Source organism: Netta rufina (assembly GCF_964035555.1).
Source record: "Netta rufina genome assembly, chromosome: 20".
In the NCBI taxonomy this organism is placed as follows: Eukaryota; Metazoa; Chordata; class Aves; order Anseriformes; family Anatidae; genus Netta; species Netta rufina.
In genome coordinates this window covers 10773518-10797168 of record NC_140144.1, presented here as the reverse complement: position 1 = coordinate 10797168, position 23651 = coordinate 10773518, and the positions used below count along the sequence as shown (strand labels likewise).

Genomic DNA, 23651 nt, shown 5'->3' with positions numbered 1-23651 from the left:
ATGCAAAAGGGAAAGGGGTGCTGCCACAGAGATGCAGGGCAAGACTGAAATTCGGGAATTCTCATTTAAGTCTTTGCTCTGTGAAAGACCCTTCATGCAACCTGAACTACTGAGATTCTCCGAGCCTCAGTACTTTATACCACCTTCTTCTTGTAGATTTATGACAAATATTCAAAATTGTGGCACTCTGACACTGAGCCACGTCAGAATTCCAACTAGGAGAAACAAATTTCTGAGTAATAAGCAGCTTAAAAAATAAAAAAAAAAAGTAAAAAATCCCTAACAGCAAATAATGACTGTAGAAACCAGTAATATTTAATATTAAAAATAGATGGTAGACAACAACAATAATTTTGCTTCACACAAATTAAAAAATATTGTCACCTGATTCAAGATTATAAAATTAATACTTCACAGGTTTTCTCCCAGCCTATTTGGAAAATGACAATATCATCACTGCCTCAACACCCAGTAAACTTTTTTTTTAATCAAGAGTACTAGATGAAGCAAATTAATCACACTGAGAAGTTGTGCGTATAGAAATCCTTTCCCATGATACTAAAAAAATGCCACTGAATTCCATCCCGTAAATTGAACCTTCTAGCAGCTTAATTTGAAAGTAAGGCAGATAACCCTAATAAGAAATAAATGTCGAGTCTGAGATGGAATTTCAAGATTAGTTCATTTAACTGTACTCCAACATGCCATTTTTATGAAGACAGAATTTGATTTCTATGTTCTCTTCATCGTGGCATTCATATGTGCAATGCTCTTGATACCAATTTCTAAATCACTAGGCACACTCGGATACAAATAGAGCCAAGAAGGGATTAGTTTCATATGTACAACGATGAAAGCGATCCGGCTGGAAAGTTAGCTGCCTAACAATTCATAGCACATATTGTGATGAAAAGGACTACAGTGCCTCACGTTAAGTCCATGGCAAAGGATGTTAAATGGAATGCCGAGCAAACAAGGTAATGCGTTTCAAAATTATTTCTTCCACAGCTGGCACCGTGAGCAAGATCCACCCCTGTGCGGTTTCACTGAAGGCAACAGGCTCAAATGTTGTGAGTATTTAAAACATCTAATCACCTACTAAACTCAACCAACCTTAAATTAACTGACAGGGGAAATTAAAAAAAAAAAAAAAAAAAAAAAAAAGATAAATGAACACAGACAAAACTAGAAATATCTGAAACTAAATGAACGAGGCTACTGAGGCAATTTCAGAAGTGCCTCTGGACATACCGGACGGAACCTGAGCACATCAGCTGGCCGCAGCTCTGCCCTTCATCTCGCAGACTTCCAGGTTCTGATTTTCACCTCTTATGGAAAACACCTGAGCCGATGAAGACTTTGAGATGAGTATGGCGACTGAAGAAAAACCTAGCTGTCAGGAATATTGACTAGAACTTTAGCTGCAAAGCAACAACAGCTGCAAAAATGCATCCACATCCTAACAACCACTGCACCGAGCACAGCTCCAGGCTTACAGCTGAAGTAGCAACTGCTTCAACTCAAGTTAAATCTCCATGCCATCGTTTACAGCCCTTGATTTATTTTAAACTTCCCAACTTTCTCAAAAACTAACACACAATACTGCTACATAAATCTTTTACTCATGCCACAAAAATTGAAATAAAAGCCACAATATTTGTAGTCCAGCTCCCACTTAAACCTGGAACTGCCATTTTTAGGGTTTCAGGCCCTAGCAGATTAGTTTCTTCTATTAAATTCATTCAAGTGTTATTTTAACACGAGATTGCATCACTTCAGAGACATGGAAATGTTAGCTCAGGTGAAGAGTCAGAGAAAAGCTACTGGGGAGTTTACCTGAGATGCTGTTCCAAAAACTGCCACGCAGAAATGCTTTGATACTGGTGACTCAAGCCCTTCCATTGCCCCCCCATGCCGTAATACCTACAAAACACTAGGAACAATTAGCCAGCTGGTGTGCCGTGAGCTTATTACACCGTTTATGAGTGACTCACTACACCGTTATGCTCGGCTCCCCCACGGCTGTCTGGCATATTCAGGTGCCTCTAACCAGAAGTCAGACTGCAAGAACTGCAAGAACCACCTCTGCTACGTCTGTGGGAAGGCCACGGCGAACGCCCTCGCTCTCGACGCTGTCTTAATACAGAAGATCACAAGTAACGTCGTGAAGGAATCAGGATTTAAACAGCCTTCATCCTCAAGATTTCAGATGAACGAAGGAGGAAGCTTATTTGGAGAGGTTTGGGTGATGGATGACATTCTGAACACCAACCACGACATGACTTAGACACGGTTTGTAGCAGCAGCTCTCAACCCAAACTCAGGAGCAGCAGTCGGGGTGTCCCCAGGAGTGGGACACACACCGTACTCGCAGGGGACTCGTGCATCAACGCCTGCTGCTGAGCAGGACCAGGCACGCCGAGAGCACCCTGGTGCCCTCTGGCAGTGCCCTGCCATCCTCCGGGCACAGCGTGGAAAACCAGGGGCCGGAGCACGCAGCACATCAGAGCAGGGTATGTAGACGCTTGCGGGAGGGGCAGGGTAGACCACTTTAAAACAGATCATCTCAGTCAATGACAACAGTAGAGCTGAAACTAATTAACAAATACACAGAGTCTTCCCTTCGGCCAAAAGAATTACCCTGCTTTGAAAATATTCCTCTGAAATTTATTTTCCCTATTTTTTTTTCCTTTCCCCGTATGGCTAACAGCATCCACCAACAGCAACTCTAGCACAAGAGCTCCAAGGATGCCCCCAGGTCACAGCAGTGGGGCACAGGGGGGGAGCACAACGCGGTGACCGCGGGCGCAGCTCCAGCTGCAGAGCAGAGCTGTGCCTGCCGGGGACCCCCCGAGCCGCAGAGCTGCAGCTAGGAAAGGTGATGCAGATGTAACCCGTTATTACAGGAAAACATGGTTCACAAATACTTTCATATTCCAATATGGTAAAGAGACAGAGATGTTCTTTAGAAAAACCAATCAGCTGAGGGCCGCACTGCATTCTAACAGCATCACAATACTCGGAAACACCTCACCTAAGCGAGCTTGGAAAAAGCCGTGGTCAATGAGACTTTGTTTCTCAGATACCGTACGTTGTTTGACCAGTTAAATATGCGTTTGCCAACAGGATTTAGCTCCTGCTATATTCGAACCATCTTTAATCCCCTGCCGCCTAAAGAAAAATGTCTCTGATTTAGCTCTGTGCACTTATGAATAACTCAAATACTACAGTTAAATTTACAACATAGTTCCCTTAGCTGTTTAGAAGACAATTGTTTTCTTTCCTTTCCCCTTAAGTTCCAGTATGTAAAATATCAGAAGAATTTAGATTAAAAAAAAAGGGGGGGGAGATGTTATTTTTAAAGTCGTTCTTGAGAAAATTTCCACACAAAAATGTGGCATTTCTCCACTGTTTTGGGAATAATTTTCACATGTTGGCATCATCCTCGAGTGACTGCCACAACTCTGCTATCATAAAACGACAAGTATTTTCTCTTAGCTTATCAAAACACATTTTATTTAACTGCTAGATTTGGTCTGATCCAAGTTTTTCTTCCTACTTCACAACAAATAGGAGAACGCAGATGCCACGCTGATCGCACGCAGGCAGCCTACCAGAGGAAGGGGCACAGAAGCCGGATCACTCCCCCTGCGCGTACGACTGCCCAGACCAGGCTGCTGCACCCATGGCTCAGTAAGACTTTAAGTTCATGCTGCAATGTTCACATTGTTCACTACTGTTCTAGAAATCCTGTCTAGGTAGCACTGAAAAACGAATTGTTTGGCCCCTTCTCTTACAACGCTGGAAAATTGTGTCGATATACTTTGGCATATATTAAAAAATCCCTGTAATACACCATATACCGTGACATTTCCACTTCAGATCTATCATTTACATGTGAAGCACGAATCTCCAAAGAACCTAGTAGAGCTGTAAGAAAGACTACATTTTGCTGAAGCTCTCAGACACCCACTCCATTCAGTCACACCAGCTGGAGAGGTAACTGTCAAGATACAGCTTTATTCTTAAAAATGAACATGGAGGTGAAACTCCACGGCCGCCTCCACAGCAATAAATTTTTAAAAGTGAAATCACAATGATATGTGCTCCTGATTCTTCTATGTCAGCAGCATTTCTCAGAAACCTTTTTGCAAATCTGGACATCTTAAAATCGTATTTAATTTTTTGCAATCTACAGAGTTGTCCCTGCACTTCCCAGTCAAGCTGATAGGTGTCTTAGACGTGACATCCATTGGAAGATCTTTTGCTCCTAGAGGTAGAGGAGTCCTTAGCCACCCTCTGTCTAGCACAAGAGGCACAAATAGCCCCCGAGAGACGCTTGAGCCCCTTCTGAAAGACACTGTTGGAGAGACTGTAAATGACACAGTTGCAGAAACTGTTGCTAATGGCAAGCCAAGTGGTCAAGAAGGACGCCACGCGGTTACTATAGACATTGGAGCTCTCCAGCAGAAAATAGATGATGTAGGGCAGCCAGAGGATGTAGAAGACACTGGTGATACGGAAAAGAACCATGGCGTAGCGCTTGTCCGGGCAGGGCTGGGCCTCCCCAGTCTCCCCGTCCTGAGAGCTGAAGCGCACTCGCCTCTCGTTGATCTCCTTGGTGTGCTGCTGGCAGATGCGGAAGATGTTGAAGTACGTGAAGCAGACGGTGAAAGCAGCCGGGGCGTAGAGCATCACCACGATGAAGAGAGTGAAATAGGGATCGGTGTTCCAGGAATTGGCACACCACTGGAACACGTCCCCGTGATATCCAGGCTTTCCCCAGTGGAAGGAGGGTAAGAAGACGAGGCAGGAGTACAGCCAGATTATCAGGATGCAGATCCGCAGTCTCCACGGGGTGACCAGCGTGTTGTAGGTCAGCGGCTTTGTGATGGCGATGTATCTGTCAATACTAATGCACGCCAAAGAGGCCATGGAGACGCTCTTCAGCACCGACACCACGTAACCGAAGATTTGGCAAACCAAGGACTCACTTAACACAATAGGATAGTGCAGCAGAGACAAAGAAGGCACCAGACAGCTCACGCCCACCAGGAGGTCAGCATACGCCATGGTCTGTATGAAGTAACTGGTGGTGTGGTGGTTCAGCAGAGGTGCACAGTGAAAGACAAATATCACGATGATGTTGCCCGAAATAATCAGCACCATGAGGAACACGATAACGACCACTTCCAGCAGGCAAAAATTGATGGTCTCCAGGTAGCTAATGGCCAGGAGGCAGAAGGGCCGGCCACTCTGGTTGCCGACCAAGGAGGAGTTCATCTTGAGCACTGCAGTGGTCTCCTCACTTCATGCTCCTGCCTGCTGCCTGCAGCCGCTCCAGGCAGCCGCTGTCATTGCGGCTGGTGCCGTGTGTGCAGCAATGTCAAAGCCGGAGCTCGGGTCCCCGGGGCTGCTCCAGATGCCGCCGCGCATTGTCTGCAGCACAATCCCCCTCGCAAGCCGGCTCCCCGCCGCCGCCGCCGCACCGGGACCGGGCGGGGGGCATGGCAGCAACTTCGGGCAGCCGCCCCGGGGGGTAGGGGGGCTGCTGCCGGCCCCGGGGGGCTGGGGGGGGGGGGGGGCTGCGGGGCCGGGGGGCAGCAGCAGGGACGATCCCCGGGCCCGGGCGGGACTCCTCCCGCAGCTGACAGAAGAGAAGGGGAAAGCGTTTTACAGCATCATCCCCGCCCTGCTCCCCCGGCCCCCTCCCCGGGCGCTCCCCGCCGCCCGCCCCGGCCCCCCCCCCCCGGTGCCCCCCCGGTGCCCCCCCGGTCCCCCCGTTCCCGGGATGCGCGGCGGGGCGGGGGTCCCGGCCCCTCTCCCTCCTGGCTCCATCTTGCCCGCCGCTTTGTTCCCGGCTCCCCCCCGCCGCCGCCCGCTGCCCCGGCCCCCCCCCAGCCTCCGGTGTCCCCCCCCCCAGCCTCCGCCGCCGCCCCCCGCCCCTCACCTGCCGCCGCCACCCAGCCCCGGCGCGGCCCCGGCCGAGCGCGGCGGCGGAGCTCGGGCCCGGCACTGCGGAGCCGGGAGGGAGGGGAGGGGACGGGAGAGGAGGGGAGGGGAAGGGAGGGGAGGGGAGGGCGGCAGGAAGGGGAGGGCGGCGGCCAGGAGCGCGCCGAGGGCGCGGCGCCGCCGGCGGGGACCCCGCAGCCTCCCCCCCACACCGGTAAAACCCCCCCCGGGTCCCCTCCCGCACGGCGCAACCCAGACGGAGGGATGGATGGATGGATGGACGGACAAACGGATGGATAGATGGACGGACAGACAGACGGATGGATGGATGGACGGACAGATGGATGGATGGACACCTGCCCTGCCGGCTTTGAGCAGCCCGAGCCTGGGTGTGAAATGAGCACCCCGGGCTCCGTTGAGGCTCTTCCCCAGGGCACAAGCGCTCATTCAGGGGGAGGAAGGAAACCCATTCTGGGTCTTCCTGCCTGCCGCGGTCTGCGTTGCTCAGGAGGCACCTGAAAGTGAGGGCACGCAAGCCCCGAGGTGGTTCACCAGCCTGGGGGGCTCCTGCAGGCTCCCAGCCCCACGGCCGGCTGTCCGACCGCTTATGGTGCACCAGAAATCCCAAACCAACTGCTGATGGAGCCCAAAGCAGCTACACGGACTGGAAAACCTGAGGGCATTCCCGCGGGTAAGCATGCAAGGGATTCACACCAGCACTTTTAAGTGACTTCGCACCACACGCTAACGCATCACGCAGATGTACGGCGAAAAACCTCGTGTACGCACACAGGCACTGGTGTCACAACACGATACAGGCACCCCGTCTGCAAGGCCAGAGAACAACACCCAAGCGCCTTCTGCTCGCTCAATGCACTGGAAAACACATCCCTATAAGATACTGAAGCTCACTCTGTGACACCAAACCGACTGCTCCACAGCCACGATGCAGGCAGGCTGTCCCTATGGGAACTGGGTGTCGAGCCCCTCAAACCAGTAAGGGACTGGAACGAGGCTCTTCAACAACTAAAGTCCTTTCACAAAAACACAAGCACGCAGCCATTGTGTACCAGTGCAAGTCCACACACCCAATTCCATTGGTACCAACAAGCGCAAGGGTTTGGTTAACGCAAGCCAAGTGCTTGTCGCACTGTGGGATCTCTAATGGGAAAGGAATTAGCCAAAGGGATGAGTCTCGGGGCAATCACACTGCTGCACCTGGGATTTCACTTGACCTGTAGGTAGAAAAACCATTCTACAATGTATTTGTACTGCTCAAAAACCTTGGCTGGACAACACCGTGACTTGGCAAATCCATAGGCAGTCTCCTGCAAAACTCTCAAAACCAAAATCTCATTTTTGCACCTTATTCCACTCCCCAGCCCCCAAAGATCACTTCACTGTTGTCCTTCATTTCTGTTATAATTTATGGCATTTCTACTCATGGAAAGTTAAGTACTAGAACTGTAGCTAGGAAACATAAACTTTGAATTAAATTTAGGCAAGTGCATTGTGGTTGTATAAAAAACAAGCTCTGATTGAATTACTGCTGGAGAAATGATCTCCTATCTTTCCAAAGCGGGGAATGATTTACATACCAATTGATTCACATAGTATTTCTGGATCCTTAAGCATGAATAGGCACATTATAAACATCCTTAGTAAAACAGCACACATTGAACCTTAAATATATCTCAGATATAAAAGTAAGGTGGTATTGGAAACCCTGAGACTGCCCAAAACAACATCTGCTTGCTCGAATTTCAAAACAAAAGATGTTCCACCAAATCAAAATAGTCTTCAGTGTTTTATTTTTATTACTATTTTATTAAGTCCAAGCTTAACTCCTTTATAGCTGACAGGTATTTCTATGTAAAAAGTTTTTTCCCTTTAACTGACAGCGCGTTGGTTCTTAACAGAGTGACAGCTCAGCCCAGAGCCCAAGCCAACTCACTGCTGCTCCATGAAGTTACAGCGAGAGCTCCTGGGAGACCTCCTGCTTCTAAAAGATAATTAAACTTTTATCACCACGTGATCAAAACTAATCAAAGAAGGGAGCTACAAGTTCAAGCGCACCAACACCAAGACTGTCATACTTCTCTTATGCTGCGACTCACAGATGTGTGTTAAGGTTCATTTTGATGGATCACACACAGTTGTGGCCCTCTGCACTCCTGAAAACTCAATGGACACTTCTGAATTAAATGAACACGTGGAAACCTGACTGTGATACACATGGAAAATAAATGCCAGACACCCACAGGTAAAGTACTGTTACATTTTACGCCACTGATGAAGCAACAAATTCAGTCAAATAATGGTAGTGACACCTCAACCTATTTCTTCCTTAAAAATTCGTATAATTTGCACCAAGACGCAGGGTGCATTTGGTAGAACTTCCATGTACTACAATCCTCTGCTCATGGAGACAAAAAAGGGGGAAGATGAGAAAGGGAATAGCAAGAGTGCTGCTCTAAGAAAAATCTAACTAGGCGTAGAATTTCTATCAGAAATGTTACTGCAGGGTAACATCCCAGGACACCCATTCTGCCACTGTTTTATTATTATTATTATTTAAATTTGTGCCACCAGATGTCCCTCTCATGTTGGATTTTTCTTAATATAGTTTATTTATCCGGTACAACAGTTGATTGTTTTTTTTTATTTTTTTTTATATTTTAATCTTTCAACCTTATTTCCTCCCACACAGACCTATATGCAGAAGCTTTTAGTTTCTCCTCAATATTGTAAATGTCAGGTTTTTAAATTTTTCGTATCATGGAGTACTTATCCACTAAAAGACCTCCACTGATCTGAGAGATTCAGTAGCTGTATTAATCCTCTTTAGAAACATTGTCTGAAAAGTAGGTGATGTCTATTTTGCTTTGTATCATGATTTATTTTTTTAAAACTTGTGTGGTAGCTTTACAAGTCTTCCATCCAACAATACTCTCCATCCATCTATGGCTGTCAAAAACATTAAGTATTTCTCCTTCAGGTACCCATTAACACCTGGAGCAAGTCCCCATCTCTCCCCTCCTACTGTTCAGTGGCTGAAAGCCTAAGGATTAACAGCCGTAACCACGACTGCCAAAGTCCTATCAGGAACAGATGCCTCTCAAAGGATTGTCTAGATCGTTTTACCTAGAGTTTCCTTTCTGTCCCCAGTAGGGACATGACCTTAATTCATTGGGCTGGCTTTCATCCACACTCCCCATCACGAGCATGGCAATCTGGAGTTGCTAAAAGCTTTGTTATTGCACACAGATGGTGTGCAAATTCTCAAAAGTAATTTGAAATACCACAATGGTGCAACACTTCTGCAATAACAAAAGCAGAGAGCACAAACCCAACTAGCGCATACCAAAGAAACATGGAACAAATAATTAATAAACATGGTCACCATGGCTAGGACACAGCACTGCACCTTGAGGCCTGGTTTCAATGCTGGGTTTTATGCACAAGTCAGATTCAAGAAGAGAACTAGATACAGCCTTCACTGGTGAAACCCACTGGAAGACACTTCTCTTTTCATCACTCAGTAGTCACACTTCAGTAGTAAACAAGAAATTATTCTTGCAGCAGTTAATTTGCAAAAGAAAGCTAGAAGCAGTCCTCCAAGCACCAGCGACCAGAATTCCATTGGAAAGCATCAAACATCAAAAGAAATACTGGAGAGCCTGCATCCAACACCCTGCTCACAAGAAAAAGAAATAAAAAAAATCACTGAAAGAGGCCAGACGCTTTTGAAGCGACTGTCAACACAGATCCTTATTAATTTGGGACTGTTCTGCCACATGGGGTCGTGAAAAGCATGGCAGAAATCAAATGCAGCTACAGAAATAGAGGTCAACATGAAGAGAGCAGGGGCACGGGATCAGGAGTGCTCAGACTGGCTTACTGCACCTCCTACCTGCACTGAAGAGCAAAGGTTTTGCATCGAGTCATGCTTCAACTCTGCGCCACAGCAGCTATTTCCATATAGAACATTTTCAGTGGATGTTAGCAGAAATAACTGCACTCCTGCCAGAGCAGGATTAGCCTTAGTGACATGCAAAACATGACTGAGCATTACGAGGACGGAACAGATCAGAAAGACCCTTGCCTTCACATGACTCATGACTTTCTTTTTTGGACATTCTCTCGTGCACTGGTGCATTTTGACTACAACTGAGCTGCTATTTTCAGAGCTGTAAGAATAACCAGTCACATCAGAACTCCAAAATTATCAAATAATCTATGAAAGATATGAAAATAATAAAAAAATAAGGCCAAGATGCTATTCAGCATGATTATACTGTCCGTGTATAGTATATATGATGGGTCTGCAAGCATCATCTTCCCAGGTCCTGAACTCATGGCCTCCGTGTACGGCAGAAATCATATGACTGCAGCAGAGTCTGAAAATAGACATTCAGTGCTCATTTTCTTTGTTTAATTCCTTAATTAGTTTACATGCTGAATGACCACTGCAAGTGTAGCCAGTTCTTTGCTGATCAGTTCTTTTCCCCTCCCTTGTACTTGGACTCTAGAGATGCTTCCAGCACATTAGATCCAGGTTATTTCCTTTGTGTCTGCTAAATGTGAGTGAGTGGAAAGGTTTCACAGATTTAAAAATTGTTACACAATTCCTTTTTAGATCACAAAGATAGCACCAGTATGTGTCATCAACTGTGCTACAGAGATCACCTTTTCCATTCTGATACCAAAATATTCAAACAGAAACAAGGGACATGGTCACCTACTCACTAGGCAATTAAAACAACACAGCAAGAATATCTCTGGTATGCTCCTTGCAAGAGCACTCAACCTCTGTAATATTTGTATGATTTATGTACCATAGGTACAAGTTCTACTATGCAGGTACCAATATTAAGGAATTCACATCAAGCTTCTCCTACGTTCAGTAAGCGTGTGTGAGTATTTATGGCAGAACATTTTTAGCTAATCTAACATGATTCATTTGAATCATGTAGGATCCTTCCTACAGGATGCCAGCAGAAACCAAGTTTAAATTCAGAAGCCCTCTTACCCTGAGAATAAGATCTTTAATTGCTCCCTGTGAATCTGTGCCATCAGAACATAAATATACAGCGCCTGATTCAGTTGTTTCGCTTTTTTAGCTGGTGAACAATTAGTTTGTTATTTTAGTACTAAACCTGCATCATTAACAATGTCTAATATAGTCCTTCTAGACATGCACATTTGATGAAAGTAGTAAAACAGCTTATCTATAAAGATCAAATCCAAACCAGTGTATTGGTAGGAAAGAGAGATTTGATTTTGTGACACATTTGTTACTCTAGAACTCTGAGAAACACTGAATGATGTCTGTGTCTGTGTTTTTTTTTTTTTTGTTTCTTTTCTTTTCCTATATTATTGAGGTCAGCATTCAAGATGAGAAGTTAAAAAACTGCTAGTAATGCAAAATATCCAAAGTGCTCTGTTTTTTCTATCTTCAGAAAACAAACAAACAAATAAACCAACAAACCAACCAAACAAACAAAAAACCACCCTGCCATTTCAACCAGCACTGGATTTTCAGCATAAACATTAAGACAACAGAAAAAAATTCAGCCTTCTTTCAGGAGATCCAAACAAGCACAGGAAAAGAGCTTCCTGAATCTCTCAATTACGAATGCAATTAATAGAATATTAATTTTTGACAAACTAATTCAGAAGCAATCCAAGTGTAACAGAAGCAAAACTATGAAATGAAAGCACTCTACAAATAATATAACAACTATTTTTTATTTTTATGTTTTTAGGGAGAGGGGGGTTGAATTATTTGAATTATCCTCACTAGTTCACATATATTCAGATATACTCATAAGCCTTTAAACAAGAGGTTCCATACTTGGAAGTCTCTGTACTTCTATTCATTAACTTATGGGCGTTGGGAGGAAGATGAAAAATAAAACAGCACTCTACCTTTGTGATGAGAATTCGGTACTTCTCCACCAGGTGATCATTGTTATGACACCCTGCCAGCAGCTGCCACACTTCTCCTCTCAGGGCCTCGGGGACACCACTTCTCACCAGCGCTGACAATGTCTTTGGCCTGACGCTCAGATTGAGGTGCCTGGGCGTGGGGGAAGCGGTTGTTACTAGTATCCAGTACAAATAAACGAGTACATGAACAACAACTGATGTGCAACACCTAACATGACAAATGACAGAAGCTCAAGATACTCCACATGTTGTCAAGAGTACATGAAATTTTTCTGAAGAATAAAAAGTTATGAAAAAAAAAAACAGATTTAGAGAAGCACTCTGCAAACTCTTTGATTCCTATTAAATTTAAATACAATATAAGCATAAGCTATAAAACACTCAAGAAGACAGAAGTCCACAGCAAAAACTAGAACTGGAGGACAAGTACCACATTGTGTAAATCCCAAGCTGCACGAACAGAAAGAGCTTGCAGAAGCACGTACTGCTCTCTGGTCCTTCTATGCCAGAGTAGGCAGGTAACCAGCTAACCTGTTTTGGTAGCAGAGCTATCAAAAAATCTTGTAGGGCTTTCTAACTGCATCCACACATTTGAACAGCTTTCACTGTTACACAAGCTAGTCCCATCTAAACATTTTTTTTCGAGTGAAACTGGTTGACAGCCCATAAATTACAGCACTGCAAGTTGTAAAAAACTGAACTTAATTTATGCAGTTACAGAAAGTTAAGCTGAACAGTCCATTTGTGGCTCAAACATTAAAATCCCAAAAAACAAAGTCCTTAAATCAAAGAAATCACTTTTTTTTTTCCTACTGTTATTGAAAGAAAACTTCTTTGTAAAATGATTAAGAGGAGTGATAGACAAGCCAGGCAAAAACTGAACTTGTCAACATTGACTGCATTCTATTAATAATAAACTCGTGCTTAACAATTTTTATTAACCATCCAACATACGTGGCTGATAATTTTACACATGCTGGGAATCCTTGCTGCTTTCTTCCTGCCTACAGTGTTCCCACACAATAAGCTGGAGCCCAGCCATCCTGGACACTTAAATCAGCTCATACCGTAAAGTCCACCTTCACTTTGTTTTCTCTAAACAAAATCAACTATAATCAAGATAATATTTCTATAATAGTTACACTTATATCTATATATACATACTGATATTTCCTATTTATATGAATATTTATATCAATTACTCACTATACAAAATACTCAAATCACAGAGTGGTTTGCAAAGGCCTGTTCAATGAAAGCTTTACCTTAATCTCAGGCCAGAACAAATCCAACAGTAACTCTAATGAAGACAGCCATGAGCTATAAGGCTGTGGCCATACACTACTAGATTTTTCCAAACTATTTTGAGATGAAAAAACTGACTCACCAGTTATAAAACGAGCCAGATATTAAGAAATCACAAAATACCAACACATTTAATTGCTATACAAATCTAACAATAGGATTCTAAAAACCTAGCATGAAACTACCTGAAATCTGATTTTTATGATTTTCAATCCTCTTATGTTAAAAGCTCAAGGATCATTACTTCCAAATGCTTATTGTTAGTTAAGAAGGAAAGCCCTTTAACACATATTAAAGCTGTTGTTGCCAGCATTAGCAAAGAAGCACTTCATATCCTCTTAAAGCTGCCAAAACATTTTCAATGGGAGTCAGGTGGCTTAATTATCTTTCAGCCCTTGGAAGAATTACAGAAAATGCAAGTTGAAAGAAACTTTCCCATAGCAGCAGATGCATACAGCTCATCTGTTAACGATGTTCCTACAAGTCTAAGAAAGGGAAGAAAAAGGGATCGTGTATCTTCTTAGCACAGCCTTCCCCTTCTTACAAAGGTGGCCATATCAGATGTGCCCTCTCCTATCAAATTAGTGCAACACAGTACTGCAAAACCAAATGGTATCAAAAGTACTTATTTAAATAAGCACTAAGCAATAGCAAAAATAAGAAATAATACCACGTTGTGATAACCTTAATTTAAAGGCTGATGTGACCTCTCAGCCAGGTCATTTTCCCTCATCTGAAGTGCATGACTTCATTTAATCTCTGCTCTCCTTCTCCTTAGATCTAATACTCTGCTAAGACCAGTTGCTGTACGCTCCTTGCCCTGCTCAATAACATTAGGAAGCAGAAGGCAACAACTAAAGCAAGACCTGAAATGTAGCACATTGGAGCTCAATCCAATGTTGTGCTTGTTGTCCTGTTTTGCAAAAAAAAAATAAATAATAATAATAATGAATTTTTCAATGACTAGCATCACTTTCTTAAAACCACTCAGGCTACTTCAAGGTGACTAAAAGATCCTTCATGAAGGGAAGGCAGGTGTTGCATTAGCAACTTGACTGTTGAGAAATGTGCTTCTTGTAAATTGGCATTTTGGAGGAAAAAAATAGAAGAACTCATATACTTCCTTCTTGGCAGGCTCTGGAGCCATCTCACTTCAGAGAAGGGAAGAAAAGCATCTTCTGTCCAAGTACAAATCTCCTGTACTCCTAAGCTGCAGTTACTAAGATATGACAGCTGCAGGAAAAATGGCTGTGAACTACATAAGAATTACAGACAGGAATGGAAGTGATCTATGCAAAATAAAGACAAAAGAGCTGTATTTTCTTTATACTACTTAGTTTAGATTTTTCTTCAATAGAATTCTAGTCAAGCTTACATATAAGTAACACTTATTTTAAGAGATAACCATCTAAAGAAGCAGCATAAATGAATTTCTGTACTGTATTTAAACATGCACTCAAAAATGAAAATACTTGAAACTCTCTCTGAAGAAATCAGAAAACACAAAGCCAGAGAATATGGAGTGTTGTGGGGACAAAAGAGGACTAAATCCACACTAAACTTAACTGGCTTCTGGAAATACTAAAAAATCCAGGCAGAAGGAGCAAACAGGATGAGAATATTCAGAATTTTAACTTTCAGAATGCAAATTTGCAACTTACCATTTGGACAGCAGCTCTCCCCACGTCTCAAGAATTTTTTCTGCACACTCTTTGGAAACATCTCCAGAACCACTCAAGAGAGGTTCATCATTGTCTGCCAGCAGAATAAAGGAGATGCTATGAGACCAAGAACCATAACGCTACCTCTGCAGATATAAATATTGCTCCCCTAACTGCGTGTGGCAAGAATTCCTCGTTTGCGGATGCACTGCTTGTGCACTCAACCCAGAAATGCCAGAAGTCTTTTCAAAGGAGCACAGATGTGATAAAACACAGAAGACAAGCTTTAATGTGAAATTCTGGTTAAAAAAAAAAAAAAAAAAAAAAAAAAGACAAAAAAATTACCACAAGGGTGTCAAAACACCTGGACAGAAGGATCCAGAGAGGCTGCGGAAACTCCATCATTGGAGGCTGTCAAAATACTACAGGACAGCCCTAAACAACCTAACTAGCTGGACCCACACTGAGGCAGGACTAGAGACTTCCACAGGTCCTCTCCCATAAAAGTACTTCTAATACTCTATCCCAGAATTTTGGAGAATCACAAAAATTCTCAAAGAGCACAACTTTCTGTATAAAAAAATAAAATAATAAAAAAAGCTAAAAACACAATAAAAGCAATATGGTTCCGCTGACCAGCTGCAGGCTCAGCCCTGTTGTTGCAGATCCATGACAGTCCACAAGCTATTTCATTTTAACTGTTTTGTAGTTTTCCTTTGAAACCTGGTACTTTCTGATAACATCCCTGACTTAAAGTAAACAGCTTTCTGAACCAAACATTTTCAACTGGGGGTGGAGGGCGCACAGATCAGCATAATCGCAGTAATTCTTTTTGAAACCAATATTAAACTGATGTACTCCCAGATATTTTAAAATGCTAATAGCGTGTATCACACACAAAAACAATTTTTCATCAATAGAGCAGTCAACATTGCTTTTGCATTATTGAAGAAATCGCACAGATTTAGTAAAAAAGACTGTAGCTCAGCTGACGCCTGAAATTGTCAGCAAACTCTTGCAATGCTGCAAGTTCTGTCTTCTGTAGACAAAATATCTATGTTCCTGGTCTTGAAAGGAATACCACTGTGGTAACACAGTGGTTGGAGATTCCTTATGAATATTACTTTGCAAAAAGGAGTTAAATTTCAAACCTTTTTTTTTTGTTGTTTGTTTGTTTTGTTTAAATAAAGGGGAGGTAAGGCACAGAAGCGAAACAATTCACCTAAGGTCACATAGAAGGCCAGCAAAAAAAGCAAAAAAGCATAAAGTCATCTGCACTTCAGCTCAAAGCTGTAAAACCAGATGTTTATATACTCAGAACTAGTCCATATTTTGGCTTAAGAGAATAAAAAAATAAATAAAGAAGCCAGAAAGATATATTGAAAATGCATTAGGGTTCAGACTAGGCTGCTCCTGATAGAGTTTTATGTATTACAGATGTCTGTATTTTTCTCTTCTCTAAAAATGCTGCTTGCTTACATTTCTAAATATCAGCTTCTCATTTTCACTCTCAAATCTTTTCACAGCTGCTCAGGGAGGGGCAGAAGCTACATGATAATCCCAAATTTTTAGCAGCTTCTTTTCACGTTGTTCCAAATATATCACACACGAGGCTTCGTGAGGCCTGTGCTGAGCAAAGCACAGACAGAGCACAGAAGTGGCAGACGGAGAGGCTGATCCAGGAATGCAGGGGCACTGGTTACTGAATACTCACAGCACTAAAGCAAAATTTAAACAAGAAAAAAACAACCAAACAAACAACAACAGCAAAAACTCCAGTCAGACTCTGTCCTGCTGATAAAATATTCAACAAGTTTCATAGCTATTACTTAAAAGCTACCCTTTCTTTTGAAGTATACAAATTACACAATCCAAATCTTACCCTCCTCTTCATCATCCTCTGGAGGAGAAGGAATCATCGAGCCCTGCGACCCAGACTGGGGCAGGCGAAGAGAAGGGCTTGCTGTAGTTTTTCTTCTCTCCCTCTCTGATTCGCTTTCTAGACACACAACTTCATACAGGGTGTCGGAGTTATTCTTTCTGTCCTTTTGCTTTATCTAGGAAAAAAGAAGTTTCCTTTTACCAAGAAAAAGCATAAGAATCTCCGTATTACTTCATAAGGCTCTACCTCCTCTTTTTAGAATCGGAGAGCTAAGAAAGAAACAATTTTCATCTCATTCTGCAGTGAAAAACGTTCAATCCTTGCAGCACCCTCAATGCATCATGCCAGCCTGCAAATGTTCCCATCCCTAATACTGTGTAACAAACCCTAAGCATACTTTCATACCTTTCAGGTGCAGTCTAATTTATCTTTTTTAACTTTCTGGGGATACTGGTGGGAGAGCAAAAGGAGAATTCTAATAAAAATTGTTCACATTTAGTTTCCCAACATGACAATGTCCTGAGCAATACCTCCAAGTCAGCTATCTGTGCATACGTATTGCTGGGGAGAACACGGACATACGAACTGGGGGGTCCCCAGGCTTATTACGTGGACCTGCTTCATCCTTAATTTTCAATGTTTCCTTTAAAAGGAAGGCCATTCTCTGTGAAATTGTTTCAAATTTTTGATGCAGTCCAAGAATTTCATTTTTTTTGTCATAAAGTAATAAAATAGAAAATAGAAAAGGAAAGGTGAAGAAAAGAGGATGATAAGATTTATAATCACACTCTACACTAAGCTCCCTGTGCTCAGTTTTATCCCTTGTAGTACTTAAAATGAAGAGAAATGCATCAAAACTAAACAGGACTAAATTACTAAATGTACTCTGAGAAAATAAAATCCCTCTGCTTTCACCATTTCCGAATAAAGAAACACTGCCAAGGTAAGATAAGCCAATTCTACACAGCTGTATTTTAATAGGCTAATCATGACTCCATAGAAACAGGTTTCCCTTCCAGGCTTATCAGGCAGTACATTCTATATTTGTTGCTTCCACTATGAATTTTGATAATCTTCCATTAGTAAACACTGGAAGTTGGACAGCCTGACAGTGCCTGTGGAAAAATGAGAATTAGCTAAGATAAGTCACAATGCCTGTGAATTTGGTGAGACAAAAGATACAGAATTAGCTAAGTAAGATAAACTTCCTTTAAACTACCAATCCAAGAAGGTGTCTGCTGGAGGTAGTAAAATATTTATAGTTCAGCAGCTCTATCAGCTCAACATCTCCATGCTACACCTCACAAACATTCCAAGTAAAAAGACTGATCTCAATCATGAAGATTTTTTCCACCTTACGTTGTGAAGGAAATTTTGAAGGAAAGTTTCCGAAGTATTTATTCATACTTTACACAAAAGATAGGACACGCACAAAAAATGAATCCTTAGCAAACCTCATCTTTGTTACTACAAAGAAAGAGTGCTAGCACTTTAAGACAAGTGCACACACACACACACACACACAAAAAAGCTCAGAAAAGCTTTCAATTTCATTCAAAACATCATTAAAAAAAAGAATATCAAGAAATGAGATGGACTCCAACCTTGCTTTTTTGAGCTTCACTCAGAATTATTAAACCTTGAGAAAGTACATACACCCACACAGATGTTTGTTTCTATCTTTCAATTCCTTTAAACAGGACTTTCAGTTCAGAACAGTGACTTTTAAACCAGGAGAACTTCAAGTACATCACCTCTTCAGTAATGTGGACCTTCAACTTTCCAAACTTATTTTGAGACTAAGTTATTGCCTTGTATTGTTATTATGAATATTATAGACAGAAATATCCTCTCCTTTTTAGTAGATACGGTTAAAAAAAAAAGTTGGAAGAAACAGTAAAAATTTTTAACAAGTTCTAGGGATTTTTTGTGGTTGCTTAGATTTTTTTTCCCCCAGGGGAAACTTGGGGTATGTGTGAAATCTCTGCTCTCAACCATGTACAAGTGGGAAAAGAGGCTTTCACATACGTCTTTTTCCCTCCTAATTTCAGGTGGATGTTTGCTCATATAAAAAAAAGTTTAATTTGTATGATAAAATCATCCTAGCGTCATACTGGATAGCATGTCACCAGGATTATGTTAAAAGCTTTTTTCCCCCATTAACCCTTTATTTTATGTTTGCCCTATGTAACCCAAATGCAACCAACTCTTGGCACATCCTTGGACTGCAGATAAATTCTCTGTTCCTTTTATTTCTGAGGTTTGGCTGGAAAATCCATAAGCCTATGTATAACTTCACAGCCTCGTCAAAGCTGTCAAAATTTGCTTTGAAATGAGGACACCCAGCTCTTTATGGGAAGTTTTGATAACCACCAACAATTAGCGTGATGATTTTAGCTTTTCTAAAAATCGAAGACCACTTATTACACGTCTATTTCAGGAGAAAAATGTTGAAATATAAACGTTATATTAGTAAGGGTTTTTGATGCAGTCCAATCCCAGGGAGAAAAAACTGTAGTGAAATTTTGATCTGCTAACAGGCACCAGTAAATACAATTCTTTATCTTCAATGCATTTGCATTTATTCAGCATTACGCCGTAAGTTTACCTCTCAAGTTCCCAAACAATATAATCGACTGCACCAAAATTAACCTTGAAAATCAGCCCAGCCAAATCCTACATTAACTGTAGATTATTATTATTGTTTTTCAAAGTGTTACCTGTTTCAATTTTAGGAAAAAATTTTCAGTCGAGCTACGTTTGCTGAAAGGCCAGAACAATCTCTCGTTAGGTGAGCAAACTCTGACTTTAGTCTCCAGAATGAATCGAACAGGTTCCTGAACCTCAGTTATCACCAAATCCACAGCTGTAGTCATGAAAAGTACTTTATCTAGAGAGAAGAACCAAAGCATTAGTATCAAGAGAAATATTTCAAACAAAGTACTCTGTAACCTCTTTCCTAGTAACACAAAAGAACAGAATAATTTCTTTTTCGTTCATCTTAAAGAAAGGAGAATTGAGCCAATGCTGCCTAGATAAGTCATCTGCCCTAACTAGGAATAAAATCTGGCAAGGTTCATACCTTTTGGTGTTTCTTCATTTACAAACTGGAAGTGTGGAGATTTTTGATTCCAGCTCCCAGTGATCACGTATGATTTCCCATCAGAACTTTTACCCATGGACTCCTGGAAACAAGGAATTTTAATGCAACTTTATTTAAATTACAACAATCTCTACATTACAAGAGTCTCAGCTGCATAAAACAGCTCCTGCACTAGCAAGAGAAGGGCAAGCATGTGTAGTCCATTTTACATAGTCCTGTAACAGAGATCATCTCTGAAGGTAAGAGCTGAGTTCCCAAAGAGTCTTTCCTCCTTTGCTGATGACACAAAAAGGCCAACTACTGATATTTGTTTTGTGTGTACGTAGTACGAACACCTGTCTGGTGACACCTGAAGATCAATAGCTCATTTTGGAGGTGGCTATTTGACAGCAACTTTAAGCTCACAAAGCTGTAGGTGCAAGTACACCAGCTGCCAAAGTTTCACAGGTTTTGCTCTTACTTTATTTTTCCCTTGTTGCTGCTGTTGTTTGGGGAAAAAAACAAAAACAAATTAAAGTTTTTCAAACTTTTTAAAATTTTTTTTCTGGAAAATCCAAGGCAATCCAGTTCTGGCCTTATTTTGTGTTGTGAGTCTCTGAATGACAGCTGCTTGACTGGCAAAGCATTTAAACACATAAAGCTTTAATCACGCACTTAAGGAATGTAGTTCGTTGCTTCTAAAAGAACAAAATAAACCAGAACACTGTCCTACAAGCTACTGAACTTGTAAACTTGGCAGATGTTTCACATCAACATCTCTCTACTTCGCTATGATGTTTTAATAAACTAGCTGTGTTTTATTTTATCCTAAATAGCTATTTTATATAAGTAAATTTTACTCTAAAACATCTTGAGATCCAGCTTCATTCAGCAAACAAAACATGTTGCTCAGCTATTAGAAACTGAGTCAGTATTTTATCCTTAGTGTTCAATGTATCTGTCTTCCCATCAACCTTATTTTCTGAGCAACTCAAAGCCTGGTAAAAAGCAAAATTATTCATGAAGTATGGAATCATTTGGGGTAGTCACTACTGCAACAAGTATGTACTTCATAAACTCTAACCAAGTTTGTTTTTACAGCACACTTGTGAAGTCAGAAAACTTCTAACATCGTTTTATAGATGAAAAAGTGAGTTATAATAACAAAGTGCCCACTAATTCTCAGAGTTATACAGGAAGCTCTTGGACCTTTTTTTTTTTACAGCAGTGAGTATGCTGTAAAACTTTCGAAGCTCAAGGCACAGCTCTTCAACATTCAGTACTTCCAAAAACAAAATGAATCACAGAATGGCTCAGTTGGAAGGGACCTTAAAGATCATCTAAACCCAACCCCTGCCACTGAGGGGGATGCTTCCATGTTTCTTATTCCAGGCCCCTAAACAAGAACAGTCATGGCTAACTGCAGAATTGGGCAACTCCCTTGACCGACATTATGTCATGTCATGTAACTCTAGCAGCAGTGATTCACCCCAGTTTCACAGGGCTACACTCAAGAGCATACACTACAGCAGCAACCCAAAACAAGTGTGCCTAAGAAGCTCAATCTTTTCTGTCTATCCAGAGATCACAACCAATTGTAATAAAAGTTATTATAGAATTTTGTTAATAAGAGATCCTTACCAAATCTAAAAGGTGCATGTCACCACTCCGAACATCTTTCCCACGGCTCAGGAGGAGGCCAAAACATCTGCAAAACCAGACAAAAAAATTAATCTGCAAAAATTACTACTTATAAACAAACCATTAGCATTCCTTATCTGAATATTCTGTCATACACCACAAGCAGCCCACGAATGCACTAACAAATGTGAACAACTCTTGACATTTGAGAGTAGTATCAACCATGTACACCAAAACAATGTTAAGCCAACATTGAAAATGTCAAGAAAGATTTCACGAACATATTTACAGCGTGATTGTATCCTGCCTTCAGATGCCTCCAAACAAAGATAACTGTTTGTCAAACAGACTCTGCTGATGAGTTCCCTATCCTGTAGGTAGGGCAACATTGCCACCATTTCTCTTCCCTTAGTTTATTTTATTTTTGTTGTTGTTTTGTTCTGGTTTTGCTACAGATTTGCATACAATTTAACCTTTTAACAGACAAGAATCAGGAAATCCTACGTGAAGTGCATAGACCTGTCTTCTATGGGTTTAATTTGGAAACACCTTTGGCCCATAGAGATATTCCACCTCACCCTGTGGTTTACCACACTTTCTGAAGTTCCTAGGTTTCATGTCAGACTGCAGAGTCTGGCAGAAGATGCATCTTTTCTCTGTATTGTGAGCAGCGCAAAACTCTGGCAGTAACCAAAAATTGCTAGTTTATTTCCAAGCAGCGAAAGATTTGAAGTCTGAACTCTCCCTTCCCTACACAGGTGCTTCATGTTCTAGAATTCCAGACTGCAGCAGATTCTAAGTGCACATACCAAGATATTCTCAGATGCAACTGAGAAAAAAGGAAAGCAAAATACTTTAAATAACTCAGTTGCTGATTACAGCCTCTGCATTTTAGACATATTAACCATTTAAAATGGAAATAGTACATTTTTATATAAAGTTTTTGAATGGGCTAGAGTAGATATGACACTGACTCAATAATCAGATCCATGCAGATTCCACTGCGCCTGCACTGTGTCTTATCACACACGTGCTGAACAAACCAATCAGATCTTCTGCACAATCCCACTCAACACAGAGGTGTCGAAATAAATTACATAAACGGAGCATTAATGAAACAGGCAGTAAGCTGCTGCCTCAGAAGAAAGAGCACAAAACATCAATTAAAGATGTATTTTTTAAAATCTATAAAATTACCTCTCAATAGCAAGTTCTTTATTAGTTGTCTGTTGGACGTAAATCACTATCTTCTTATCAATTCCTTGGCGGAGTTTAAAGCATTGCCTGTCCTTGTCTTTGGGAACTGCGCTGTTATTTACCAAAAAAGGAAAAAAAATAAAATAAAATTCTCAGGGCATCACTTAACTGTATTCCTTTTATGTATTAAAAACAGCATCAGACACTCGGTGAAGCCAGCTTCTTACACTAAAGCACTTAAGACCTTTCTTCCTTGCACACTGCTAACAGTAACTTGGGAAGAAATAGACGCATAATAGATGTTAGTATTTTATCACAATTAGGTGAAACCAAGGAAATTTAGTTTTCAAAATAAAAATTGTATTTTGTATATCGCTTTGCTTATTCTTGTGAGACCTCCAGCAAGGCTGAGATTCAGTGCAGTCCATGCTGACATACCTGAGCTGGCTATGACTGAAGCAGCTCTTGGCAGCATGGTTTCTGAAAAACACTCCAAGTGCCAAATCCTAGGGGCAGCTTACAGCACCTGCACAGCTGTGACTACACTGCTATTGGTACCGGGCCAGAGAGCCTGAACATCACCTAGAGTACCGCTGTGTGCTGCAGCCACGCACCCTGGCGGCTGCTGCTGCGCCCAAGCCCAAGAACCATCAGCAGCTTTCATGCTCAGGCTCTGAGCTAAACCATCTTTCTGTCGCTAGCACATGAGCAGTCTTTTGGATTGTCTACAATGGAAGGTGCTGAATAAATATTGGATTATTAGATGTGATTTATTTATTTATTTAATAAATAAAGCATGAGCTGGATGCAAATCCAAGAGGAGAAACACTGCTGAAGCTGTGGCTAGGAGCCAATGTTCTCAACAAGTCAGAGTATTTGGCAGACATGTTGTACTGTAATAAAGACACTTCAGCAATTACAGAACACTATAAATGGTTGCATAAAACATCTAAGGGCACTGTGTATAGGCGAAGCAGAA

General features: G+C 41.7%; 2 protein-coding genes across 2 annotated transcripts in view; both read right to left on the bottom strand.

The window, feature by feature from the left end:
• RABGAP1 (RAB GTPase activating protein 1) overlaps nucleotides 1-23651 on the bottom strand; it is a 67951-nt gene that overhangs the window by 28012 nt on the left and 16288 nt on the right. The window contains exons 7-13 of the mRNA XM_084298996.1: nucleotides 22673-22783; nucleotides 21476-21542; nucleotides 19835-19937; nucleotides 19473-19642; nucleotides 16753-16927; nucleotides 14871-14964; nucleotides 11884-12034 (exon numbers count right to left, since the gene is read on the bottom strand). Of these exons, the coding sequence (XP_084155122.1) occupies nucleotides 11884-12034; nucleotides 14871-14964; nucleotides 16753-16927; nucleotides 19473-19642; nucleotides 19835-19937; nucleotides 21476-21542; nucleotides 22673-22783 (871 nt within the window). The remainder of the gene's footprint in view (nucleotides 1-11883; nucleotides 12035-14870; nucleotides 14965-16752; nucleotides 16928-19472; nucleotides 19643-19834; nucleotides 19938-21475; nucleotides 21543-22672; nucleotides 22784-23651) is intronic.
• On the bottom strand, nucleotides 4237-5283 carry GPR21 (G protein-coupled receptor 21; the record flags this gene model as incomplete). Its single annotated transcript, XM_084298933.1, has 1 exon — nucleotides 4237-5283. The coding sequence occupies one exon, from the start codon at nucleotides 5281-5283 to the stop codon at nucleotides 4237-4239; it is 1047 nt and encodes a 348-aa protein (XP_084155059.1).